Here is a 12,837-nt window from a genome sequence, read left to right as displayed (position 1 = left end):
GGCTTCAAAAAAATTTAGCAAAGGGTTCTCTGCCCCGTGGCTGGGTAGGCGTGGCCTAGTCGGCCTCCTGCACCACGGCAGCGGGTGGGGGGCTTGTTTGCACTACCCGGACTCCGCAGGCTTTCCTCGAGCCTCTGGGAGAGTAAAAACGGGCCCCCCAGGCTCCGGAGTCTCTCTGGAAGCTGGAAACGGGTCCATTTCCGGCCTTCCTGAACTTCCGGGAAGCCCGTTTTTCGTCCTCCCCAAGCCTCCCCACGCGCCCTGCACTTACCTGAATCCAAAACGGGCCGCGTGGGGGGACTCCTGGACGGGGCCAGCCAGGAGTGGGATTTGGGGGGTTGTTCAAACTGTGCAGAATCTCAGCTAGGGGATCCCCTGCGAACCCCTACAACCCACCCCTGGTTTAACCCAGGAAAATTGTACCTGTGCCTCACTCCCTATTTGTTTTCCCCATTTTGTTTTTGGCAGAATAACCAGCGTTATCACAGAGCAGTGCATATAAAACTCTCAGGACTGTTCCCTAATTTTTAAAAAATAAATAAAAATAAAACGCTGCTGTTCTTACACTTTCGATATCCTTGCCTTTTTCTCTCTGGCGTTCCCCAAGGACAAAAGGCTTTTTTTCCTGGGCGCTGTTTGAACCCCCTGCTGGTTCAACGTGGCTTTTAAGGATTAATTGCCCCAAAGCAGAGGGTAATCCCACGGATAATATGTTAACTTAAAAAAATATGGATTTGTGCGGGAATGAATAAGCTTACTATGGAGTTGCAAGAGAAAGAAAAAAGAGAATTCTATACGGTCTGGGAAAAAAATCTATATAATTGGATAGATGACAAGAATAATAGTTAATATATAATGTAAATATGAATAATGTAGATATGAATAATGGAAGATGGGAAAAAAACGATGCCACAAGGCATTGCAAAAAATGCAAACATGATTTGTGTTTTTTTTTAATTGTAAAACTTTAATAAAAATTATTTTTTTAAAAATAGAATTAATTGCCCAACTGATTTAATTTGAGCTACATTTAATGCCTCCTCCTCCAAGTCCTTGAGTCTGTTTTGATCTCATAATCTGATTCAAACAGCGGCAGCTGAAGTGCTGCAATGCACCTCATCCTGCCACATCTTTCTTCCCTCTCTCTCTCTCTATAAGGTTGCCGAGTGGAATCCATCTATCTGAACGTCGAAGCTGTGAATACTCACCGGGACAGACCAGAGGTGAGTGCTGCTGGCTTGCTAAGGGGCTATTCCCTCCCCCTCCCCACCTCATGCACTCATAGCATAGGCACCTATTCCCAAAAGTTCAGCATCAGATCCTGTTCTGACCCAAACCCTTTTCCAATAAAACAAATAATAACCAAAGGAAACAGAAATCTTTTAATGAATCTTACGAGTCCCTGGTTAAAAGGCTGCTGCAAACTAATTAACTTTGATTAAGCACTAACCTCGCCAAAACTGTGCGAGACTGCCAAGAATCACAAATAAGAAATCTTTCACAACACAAGAGTCTTCAAATACCAACTTCAGACACTGTAATGTCCACGAGGCTGAGTTTCAAAACGTCTTTGCTTCCTGCAAAGAACGTTTGCTTCACAGCTGGCTTTTATCTTCTTGAAGGAGGGGTCATTACCTTACAGCCGAGTCACCCATACTGCTGCAGATGCTCTTTCCTGCGAGTAATCCTGCGCGCGCACACACTCGGCACAGGCTCATTGGGAACCTCTTCTTCGCTACTGCCAGCCCCCACAATCTCTGAAGGCAGCAATCCATTTCCTAATGGTCCTGGCCCCTCATCTGAGTCCTCGCTCTCTTCAGCCGTCCGCACCTGCTGCCAGCTAACCACAACAAATCCCCTTTCTTGCTCTGCGAAGGATTCACAGTTCAGTTGTTGGTTTTTCCAGCTGCAGGGGTGGGGATCTTATTTACAACCCTTTTGCTCACCATGCCTTGGTTAGGCCACATTTGAAATACGGCATCCAGTTTTGGGTTGCCATGATGTAAAAAAGATATTGAGACTCTAGAACAGGGCTCTTCAAACTTGACAGCTTTAAGTCTTATGGACTTCAACTCCCAGAATTCCTCCTCCAGTCATCTTAGCTCAGGAATTCTGGGAGTTGAAGTTTACAAGTCTTAAACTTGCCAAGTTTGAAGACCCTTGCTCTAGAAAGAGTTCAGAGAAGGGAAACCAGGAGGATTAAGGGGTAAAACATATAAAGAACAGTTGCTGGAACTGGGTATGTCTAGTCTGATGAAAAGAAGGATTCAGAGTGACATGATAGCAGAATTCCAATATTTGAGGGGCTGCTACAAAGAAGAGAGAGTCAAGCTATTCTCCAAAGCACTTAAGGCAGGACAAGAAGCAATGGGTGGAAACTAATCAAGGAGAGAAGCAACCTAGAACTAAGGAGAAATTTCTTGACAGTTAGAACAAATAATCAGTAGAACAACTTGCCTCCAGAACGTGTAAATGCTCCAATACTGGAAAGTTTTAAGAAAAGATGGGATAACCATTTGTCTGAAATGATAAGGTTTCCTGCCTAAGCAGGGGGTTAGACTAGAAGATCTCCAAGTTCCCTTCCAACTTTGTTAGTTCTGTTCTATTCTTTCATCACTGTGGCCGGTAAATAAGGAATAAGAATGGATTCAATCAAAGGCCTTTTTTTTCCTGTGGCTTAAAGCCTGGCTGTGCATTTTTAAAACAATCTGTATTCAACAGTTAACCAATGTTTGAGCTGAAAGGCAAGATTTTAAACTGGGTTTTGCATAAAAGGAAGTGGATATTATGCAAGGCTTTAAAAGTGTTGGTAAAAGATAAGACAGTGGTCATATTTGAACTTCTGTGGCTTTAGTTTGCTGTCCAGGTACCTTCCTCCTCGGTGAAAGCAGCCACTTCTCAACTATCAATGTCATTGGCTATTTAGTTTACCTTTCAAAATTTATTTTTAATGCAGCTTATCTCACTGTTGAAGCCAGGCACTAAGTCAGAGGTCTCCAAACTTGGCCACTTTAAGACTTGTGGACTTCAACCCCAGCTATGCTGGCTGGCGAATTCTGGGACTTAAAAGTCCACAAGTAAATTTTGGGGACTCCTGCGCTAAGTCTTTTATTAGTAAAAAGCTGCTGGTTTCCGTCCCACATTGTGTAGGGAAAGGACAATCAAGTTTAATTGAACGTTGATTTCAGTCTGGCTCCGCCTACCTCTTTAGTCTGACCCCACCTCCTTTTTTGCGGGGGGCGGGGTGAGACACCCCTCTCTGGATCAAACAATGACCTCAGACTTCATTGCAATTTCCCCAAATCTTTCCATCCTCTTTGACGGCCTGTAAAAACTAGAAAAACTGGTTCTTCTTGGGCTTCTCAAATCCCAGTTTTCCTGCAATTGTAGAACATCAAGCTTGGATAGCACCTCCGAGGTCATCTAGTCCGACCCTCTGAGAAAAAAAAAAAACCCGCTCTCTCTTTTTCGCTTTTGAGTGCATGACGCCGAACTGATAACCCGGGTTTTTTTTTTTTAAATTAAAAATTGCTCCCTTTTTGTTTTTCTTCACATTCTCCCTTTATTGTTATTTTTTCTTATCTTTCTCTCGCTCCGATCTAGGATGCAAAGAAGGGGCCCCATGCGCTCATGAGGCGCAATAGCGTGGTCCCTCTGGCCAGTCCAGACCCCGTCAAAAAACCTCGCATGAACAGGTTTGAGGAACATGCCGCTGCCTCGGCCGCCTTACCAGTCCATACCTGCCTATCTCCAGAAGGCCCCATCCAACTTCCTGCACAAGTTGGTTCCTTTTTTCTTTCGTTGTTGTTGTGGTTGTTGTTGTATTTTTGTGGTGATGGTTGATGGTGGTGTCGTAACTTCCAGCATGCCTGACCCGTCCCGTTCGTGTGACATCTTAGCAGGCCGTGCTCGGTCTTGCTTCGTTTTTTTATTTGAACGAGTTGGACAGCCCAGGATTCTCCTTGCTGGCCTTCTCTTGGTATCATTGGAGGGTTCAAATGTTCTCGGCTAGCTAACCTAACGAACTTGCACCTGCATCAGCAGTGGGATCCTACCTGCGCGCACATCTTAATGCGCATGCAACTAACCTATGCGCATGCAGCTTTCCCCACACCGGCTGAGGCCTGCAGCGCCAATCAGCTGAGAGAGGATAAAGAAGAGAAAAGCGCAGGGGCAGGTGGGATAGAAAACCGATCCTGCGCTTTTGTCTTCTTTCTCCTCTCGGCTGATGTGGGAGACCTTTTTTTACTACCAGTTCGTCTGAACCGGTCCAAACCACCACTGACCTGCATGTGTGACTTGCTTCATCTCGCACGAATGTGGACAGTCCTCGACTTACAACCTCAATGGCTGTTCTGACTCAAATCCTTTTCCAATAAGATAAACAATAACCAAAGGAACAGAAACCTTTTAATGGTTCTTACGAATCCCCGGTTAAAAGGCTGCTGCAAACTTAATTAACTTTGATAAGCACAAACCTTGCCAAAACTGTACGAGACTGCCAAGAATCACAGATAAGAAATATTTCACGACACAGGAGTCTTCAAATTCCAACTTAAGATACTGCAATGTCCACGAGGCTGAGTTTCAAAACGTCTTTGCTTCCTGCAAAGAATGTGCAATTCACAGCTGGCTTTTATCTTGAAGGAGGGGCCATTGCCTTGCAGCCTTACTCCCGAGTCACCCGTACTGCTACAGCTGCTCTTTCCTACGAGCGATCCTGCATGTAAGCGCACTTGGCACAGGCTCCTCGGGAACCTCCTCATCGCTGCTGCCAGCCCCCACCATCTCTGAAGGCAGCAGTCCACTCCCTAATGGTCCTGGCCCCTCATCTGAGTCCTTGCTCTCCTCAGCCGTCCGCGCTTGCTGCCGGCTAACCACAACAATGGCGACCAGAATTTCCGTTGTTAAGCAAGGCGGTGGCTGAGGTGGATCGCGCCTGGTTTGGCGACCCTTTTTGCCTCAGTTAAGCAACTTGCTGCCGTCACTGAGCAAGTTGCTGCAGTTGTTAAATGAATCAGGTAGTCATTAAATGAATCATGCCATCCTTAAGCAAATCTGGCTCCCTTTTCCCCACCACATGGACTCAGCTTTTCAGAAGTCAGCCCGGAAGGTCATAAATAACGATCACACAACCCCGGGATGCTGCTTCTGTCATAATTACAGGCTAGTTATTAAAGCACTTAAATTTTGATCACATGACCGCAGGGATGCTGCTACTTGCCGTTGTAAATGCAAGAACCGGTTGGAAGTCCCTTTTTTTCCCCCAGCACCATTGTAATTTCGGATAGTCACTAAACAGATGGTTGGAAGTCGAGGACTGCCTATAATCCCAGGGAGTCATTTTTTTTTTCCTTGAACGCTTTTGTTGAACATGCATTGAAGAATGTTGGTTTGGTTTGCATGTTGCCTTTTTAATCCGTGTCCCCACGCTTGTAAGTTGATTACGGTGCCCACGACCCATTCTCAAAAAACTCTAGTAGGCCCTGATTGTCTGTGGAGATTCTCCGTCATCCAGGTCATGGTTGTCCCAAAGGGGCTTTTTCAGGGGGCAATGGGACTTTCTGGGTTTTTTCTTCATTTGAAGCCGTTTCGCTTCTCCTCCAAGAAGCTTCTTCAGTTCTGACTGCATTTCCCCATTATCCTGTCAGATCTGAAGAAGCTTCTTGGAGGAGAAGCGAAACGGCTTCAAAAGAAGAAAAAATAAAGTCCAGTTGCCTCCTGAAAAAGTACCTTTGGGTTAGGCCCAAAGGATTTCATTGGCATCAGATTAATGACTGATTGAGGAAAATATTTGTAGCTCAGAGTTGAAATGAGGGGTCCTGAGCTTGGTGGTTTTTCTTGCAGACATTTCATGACCCAGCTAGGTAACATCATCAGTGATAATAGGAAGAATGGCTTGCTTCTGGCACTCCCTCCTAGTGCTGATGATATTATCTAGTTGGGTCATGAAATGTCTGTAAGAAAACCAACCAAGCTCAGAGACCACCAAGGAGCCCTTCTCAAATCAATTGCTTGTATTTTATTTTTATTTTATTTTATTGGGGTGGGTGTGTGATTCTTTTAGAGATCCAGACCAGTGAATGAAGGGCTCCTCCATCAAAAAACATGGCACTCTTGTGTTTTATACAACAATTTTTTTTAAAAAAAGGAACTGTTTTGCATTTGGCTGCTAGTCCTCAACCCAGAGACGATCCTATTGCAAATGTTTTGTCTGTTGGCTTGTAATCTCTGTCCCAAGGCTGTTTCAGAAGGCCAAAGGAACAAGGTTGCCCTGACTCACCCTATTCTTTATTTTTATTTTATTTTTTTAATGGGGAAGGTTAGAACAATTATCTCTGCCTGATAGCGAGCAAGCGGGGCCTCATTTCAAACTGCAGTGTTTTGAATCTTGGCCATTTTATGAGGGGTGGACTTCAACTCCCAGAATCCTCCAGCTAGCCATGCCTGGCTGCGGAATTCTGGGAGTTAAAGTCCACCCTTCTTAAAATGGCTGAAGTTGAGAAATGCTGTTCTTATAAAAAGTCTGAAACATCCCAATTAGCTGCCCTTATCTGAAAAAACAAACAAACTCTTAGTTGCTGGTTTTTCTGTATTTCGATGTTTCTTCTCCATGCACGGAAGTTGGTGCCGAAGCAGCTGCTTCATGTGTCTCTTGGTTTATCTGCTTCTACCGCATTGCTTACCACCTCTGGGCTGCCATTTTCTGATTGCTAACCTTTCATGCACCTTCATTGATTTCTTTCCCTTTATTTTATTCCTTTTCTCTCTCTTTTCTTTTTGTCTCTTTACAGCCATTACTGGGGAAGGCTTGCCTGTAAGTAATTTTTTTTTTTTTAGTGTTGGTGGTATTGGTTTTAACCTGTTTCTTTGCTGCCTGGCTGTACCTTTGCTTCTTACTCATTTGTTAAATTTATATGCTGATAAGGTGACTTTTGGTTTGGCTGCCAAGAATCCATGCTGAGCTTTTGATTTTCCATCTGGCTGTTGCATTTCTGTCATTAATCATTGGAAAATAATTTCCTGTTTTCATGCACCGAGAGAATACCACTTTGGCCTACCAGATAAATAGATTGATAGAAAGATTGCTAGATGGATGGGTGGACTGATAGATACAGACAGACAAACAGATCCTAAATAGATGAGGTAGGATAGATAGATAGATAGATAGATAGATAGATAGATAGATAGATAGATAGATAGATAGATAGATAGATGATGGATGGATAGATGGATGGAGAGAGAGACAGACAGGCAGATCCTAGATAGATGAGGGAGGACAGACAGACAGACAGACAGACAGACAGACAGACAGATAGATAGATAGATAGATAGATGATGGATGCATGGATAGATGGATGGAGAGAGAGACAGACAGGCAGATCCTAGATAGATGAGGGAGGATAGATAGATAGATAACAGCTGTGTGAAAAAGTCCTGCACGCTTTCAGTTTTAAACTGTATTTACACATGTTTAATCCGCTTTTCACTCATAGAAACCACGCAAAATTGGTACTTCGATGAAAATTTCTGTAGTCAGATTGCGATGCATAATTTTTATTCATATAACCAAAGTCTTTTTAAGGCACCACATTGTCACCCAAGATCACATGCAAAAAAGGCTTATATAGTCTATGCCAAAGCAATGCCGCCTGGTGATAAGCAATAAAGGCTGGCCAATTTCATATTAGTTACCTAAACGGTCTTTTTCAGGGCCACAAACAATAAAAATGTTAACAAAACACTTGCCTTGGCCTTAGTAATTGCAACACATATGCCACTGGGTATGCATCAGTTAATCTATTTTCATAGGCACTGTAAGCATGCAAGAAAATTCACAATCCCCATCCAAACAGCACCAAATTGCAAAAGGCTTATGCTTTTCACTTAAAAACCACCAGTATTTATTTAAATATGACAATATTTGCATAGCAGTTGGCATAAAATATCATAAAATCAATGGCCTATCCAAAAAATGTCATAAACCGTAAAGAATGCAGGACTTTTTCACACAGCTGTCGGAAGGGCGGAAACCTTGAGCCGGTCAGGATCAAACTCCTGGCAGTGGGCAGTTTCCTCGCAATACTGCATTCTAACCACTGCGCCATCGTGGGAAATTAACTCACCTAACTGTCTTGCTTAGCAACAGAAATGTTGGGCTCAATTGTCACAAGTCGAAGACGACCTGTGTTCCTGTAACGCCGCAAGGGAAGTTAAGAAACTGAATTTTGTTAGGAATTAATTCTGCCAGCGTCTTTTCCTGGGTTATAGCAAAGCGAGGGCACAAAAGGGCAACAGAGAAGACCTGGCTTAAAAGATGGATATGGAAGGCAAATTTAATGTTGGGGTGCTGGCACCCACATCCCTACTTTGAGCAAATGCTGGGGCAAACCTTTCTCTCGCACCCGTAACAGGTGGCCATCTTTTTCATCAGCTCCTTGTCTTCTTGGTTCTTCTTGTACTGAAATACGGATGTAGATATTTCAGCTTCACTCATTTTTTTATTTCCAAAGGGGGTTTGCTGTGCTGTGTGGCATTTGGAGTAGCCTTACTTCCTTGTGTTGGAGTAACAGGTGTTGCAAACATTTTGGGTTTCTCTCCTTCCCTCCCTTCTCCTCTCCCTGACCTCCTCTCCTCCCCTCCTGTCTCCACCCTTCCCTTCTCTTCCCTTCTTTCTCTCCTTCTTTCCTTTCTCTCTCCTTCTTTCCTTTCTCTCTCCTTCTCCCCTCCTCTCCACCCCTCCCCTTTTCCTTCCCCTTCTCCTCCCTCTTCCCCTCTCTTCTCTTCCCTTCTTTCCTCCTTCTTTCCTTTCTCTCTCCTTCTCCCCTCCTCTCCACCCCTCCCTTTTCCTTCCCCTTCTCCTCCCCTCTTCCCCTCTCTTCTCTTCCCTTCTTTCCTCCTTCTTTCCTTTCTCTCTCCTTCTCCCCTCCTCTCCACCCCTCCCCTTTCCTTCCCCCTTCCCCTCTCTTCTCCCCTTCCCTCCTTTCGCTCCTTCTTTCCTTCCTCTCTCCTCCCTCCTCCTCTCTCCACCCTTCCCTTCTCCTTCCCCTTCCCTCCTTTCACTCCTTCTCTCCTCTCTCTCTCCTTCCCTTACCTCCCCTACCTGTTTCCCTCGCTTTCTCCATCACTCCTCTCCTCTCTTCCCCTCCTCTCTCTCCTTCCCTCCCCTCTTCTTCCTCCCCTCTCCTCCCCTCCTCTAAGGGCTGAACTGTGGGGTCCTTGGTGCTCTCTTAAGCCTGCTGGCTTTCTTGCAGACATTTCATTACCAAGCTAGGTCACAACATCAGTTTTATGTTAGTAGGCAAGAAGTTTAAAAACACAATCAATTGTCTGCAGATCAGAAATGGTTTGACTGTTTGGTAGAATTCGAAGAGACATGGAAAACTCTGGTACAGACAACAGGAACCCTGCATGCACATCCTAACAACCTTTTTCTCCTGGCTTGGTGTCACCTCCCGTTTGTCCCCTCTCTAGATAATTTTCCTTAGTGTGGCGGTGCTTGTGTCTTCTGCATGTCATTCTAGCTCTGCTGCTTCTCCTCCCCTTTCTCCAAACCCAAAGCTACCAGCTCATGTTGGTCGTCTTCTCTTTTTCCTACCTTTGCCCGCAGAACCTGAACCCTCCGCACACACAACCTTGAATCTCTTTCGGCGGTACGCCGGGAACCGCAGGCGGAAGCCAAGCGCCGTGGCATCATTCATCCCCGAAACTTTGCAGCCTGCTCCACAACATCTCCGTTGGACTCCAGTTGACTTGTTGATGATCTCCATCGCTGGTTTATCTTGCCTTCTTGGACTTGAGAAAATGGAGTTGGCGGAAGGAGGAAACACCAGAGAGAGAGAGAGAGAGAGAAAGAAAAGAAAGAGAGAGAGAGAGATGGAGAGAGAAAAATAAAGGAAAAGAAAGAGACTCATTTCATCAGCATATAAACTGTGGATCTGAACCTAACTTTAAAGCTGGTTTTTGTTTTTTTTTCCCATCTACTCCAATTTGGTAGACTCCAGCAAGCACCAAAGTGTTCCTGTACACACCATACGTCCTACGTGTCTCGGTGGTTATTACTCTGTTGTTGTTTTTTAAGCAACCAGCTTGCCTTGTAGAAGATCACTGCTGATTCCAGCATCTCAAAGATAAAGGGTTAGGGACAGCCTAGGTTGGGCTTGTGGCTAAGACGGAGGCGAAGGGGAGATGAAAAGTGTTAACATTCATAAGTCCGTTCCATCTGTTCATTTCCACCTTAGATGTTCCCTGTGAGAGAAAGGATTCTCCCCTGAATTGTAACTGTCCTTGCCGAACTGGTCCAAGACAAGAGTCGATCAGTTGATCCCAGACCCGGCAGAGAAGAGAGAGAGGAGAGGCAAAGTTTGTCTTAATTCCACAAGCTAAAGCGCACAAACCACGCACTTTTGTCAGTGAGAGCCTCTCCTCTTTTTTTAGGGGCGCATAAACACTTCCATCTCCAAAACATCCGCGTCTCCGCAAAGACTGTGTCCTAACCCTGCTTTGGGGATGTGTGTGGCTTGTTGGGAAGGTCTGTTTGGAGACCAACGAAGCCGTAAGAAGCATCTTTATGTAACAAGCATCTCGCGGTGCAAACAGGGTATGTTCCTATCGACCGAAGAATGAGCCTCCGGCAACCAAATCCTTCGTGGAAATCTGCAAATTTACAGAGGGCAAGGCCTGTTTTGTTTTTGTTTTTCCCCAGTTTCCCAAATTTGTTTTTTTAGCCACTGGAAACGGTTTCCGACCCTCCTGTTCGAGGCTCCGCCGTGCGTCCAGCATAAATCTGTCTTGGCAACTTTTTCATACTGAGGAGAGAAGGAAAAGATTCCAGGGCTACAGTTTTGTCCTAAAATGTGTTGCCAATAAAAGCTGCGCAGCGAAGAACAGCTGGTGTACCCCCAACACGTTAGAATAGCATGTTAAGAGCAAAGTTAAGGTTAGTTTCCTTCAGGTGGATCGAGTTATTATGGGCCTCCAGGGACACCCCCCCCCTTTTTTTAACATGTTGAAATAATTATTCTTAGTAGTAGTAGAGTATTATTTTAAATGATTGTTTTTGCTAGTTTTGAAGGACATAGGAATAACAAGCTTCCTTTCCTTTTATGACCAGAATTTCTCAGCCGTTCTCCTGTTTTCCCAGGGGCCACTCAATTCCCAGTTTTCAATCAGGCTCCAATAAAGTGGACACTTAAAAATAGAAAAAAATACCAGCGTAATTTAAAATACCTGAACGTAATTTAGGTCTTTGGGAACTTGATGTCCTTCGAGCGAATTTTTCGACGTGACCCGCATCTTCTCGAGCTTTGGAAAGCGGTGTTGACGCTGACAGGATGAGGTGTGACTGATGCAAGAAATACTGGTCCGGTTTCGAACGCAAGCCCACTTTTAAGACTCAAATGTTCTGTCACAGGGTCCCTGGAAAAAAAACAAAAACTCCAGGATGAGGTCGGAATTGGACAATTGGTGGGCAAGACAAGGTTCCATGGCGGACAGTTGCATGGGCGAAAAAGTTGATTTTATTTTCCCAATAAAGGATTGTTTGACCCAAGGCCTAAGTGTTGACTTGCTATTCCGAGATGGTTTATATGTGTGCGGTAAGACTCCATGTAGATAGGAGTAGATGGCTCCTTTATGACTCGTGGACTTCAACTCCCAGAATTCCTGAGCCAGCCATGCAGGAATTCTGGGAGTTGAAGTCCACAAGTCAGGCTATCGTTCCTTTACCCCAGGTGGTATAAATGAAAAAGCTTTTTCTGCTTGTGAAGATTAACTTCTTTTAATTTTGTTATGTTTTTAAGGAGTTTTTTTTTAAATTTTGAATGTTTTCAGGGCCTCAGAAGTGCCTGAGCACGCAAGATTTTTTCTTTTTTTTTCTTTTAAAAACAAAACCCTTACCTAAGTGAATGGCCTCCACTTCCCACCCGCAAATATTTCCTTTTGAAATTCTGCAACGACAAAAATTGAGCAAATGGTTGCAAACAAACTAACCTCTCCTATCCTTCCCCCCCCAAAAAGCCCCCCCCACCCACCCAAATTGTGTTTTGTAACAGGCCAACTGTTTTCTTACAAGTGCTGTCCACTTGAAAGAGATGGAAATAAGGAAATGGGGAATGATAAAAGGGCGTTTCCCACCTCTCTGGAAGACATAAATCTCAATACAAAATGGATTTTTCCTGTTTGAAAGAAGGGAGAAAGCTTGAAAGGCTGTTAATTACCATGTTGTGGGATTGTGTAGGAGGTTTGTGGCTGCAGTATGTGGAAAATGAGAAGAGGGCATGGCACAGAAATCCCATTTAAATGCCATTTAAAATCATGGCAATGGTTTTTCCTCGGGTTGGGGGCTTTTTTTCCCCCTCTGATACTTGAAGTTAGATTTTTTTAACCATTTTTAAGAGCAAGAGGCTATTTATTTATTTAATCTCGCAGAACCATGGATTCACACACACACACACCCCGTTTTCCGCTAATAAATTTTGTATTGAAAATTTAAGTTTTGTATGTCTGTACGGGATGATTTTTAATCTACTCCTCATCCCTGAAGGTGAAGAGCAGCGGGGCTTATAAAACAGGTCTGCCCCTTTTTTGGAAATTTGTATATATTTTGCAATTGACGGACCAATTAAAATGCCACCTTTAACTAGAACCATCGGAATTGAAAGTTTTTTGTTCCTCAGATTTCTGTTGAGGATAGTGGACGATGGATGTGAGTTGGGCGGAATCAGTTGGTGTTTAGAACACGGGTGAGGTATTTACATGTCATAATTTCATTTTGGCCATGTCAACTTTTGGCTGGAATTGGGTAGGTCTACTTTAATGACAAGAAGGACTAGGGCA

The 12,837-nt window shown here is 44.3% G+C and overlaps 1 protein-coding gene across 5 annotated transcripts in view; it reads left to right on the top strand.

Annotated features, from left to right (window-relative positions):
* PFKFB3 (6-phosphofructo-2-kinase/fructose-2,6-biphosphatase 3) overlaps positions 1 to 11,551 on the top strand; it is a 75,147-nt gene extending 63,596 nt beyond the window's left edge. For 2 of the 5 annotated variants that reach the window (XM_026721580.2, XM_087935328.1), the window contains exons 13-16: positions 1,159 to 1,223; positions 3,604 to 3,780; positions 6,795 to 6,817; positions 9,611 to 11,551. In XM_026721580.2, coding sequence (XP_026577365.1) covers positions 1,159 to 1,223; positions 3,604 to 3,780; positions 6,795 to 6,817; positions 9,611 to 9,617 — 272 coding nt within the window. In that variant the 3' untranslated portion in view covers positions 9,618 to 11,551. Of the gene's footprint in view, positions 1 to 1,158; positions 1,224 to 3,603; positions 3,781 to 6,794; positions 6,822 to 9,610 lie in introns of those variants that run through there. The other 3 variants (XM_026721581.2, XM_087935329.1, XM_087935330.1) reach the window with 2 other exon arrangements.
* Positions 11,552 to 12,837: the final 1,286 nt, after the last annotated feature.

The sequence above is a fragment of the Pseudonaja textilis genome, chromosome 5 (genome assembly GCF_049901715.1).
Source record: "Pseudonaja textilis isolate UNSWEBS1 chromosome 5, rPseTex1.2, whole genome shotgun sequence".
NCBI classification, from domain to species: Eukaryota; Metazoa; Chordata; class Lepidosauria; order Squamata; family Elapidae; genus Pseudonaja; species Pseudonaja textilis.
The sequence above is the reverse complement of the archived record's forward strand: the minus strand, read 5'-3'. Positions and strand labels throughout refer to the sequence as shown.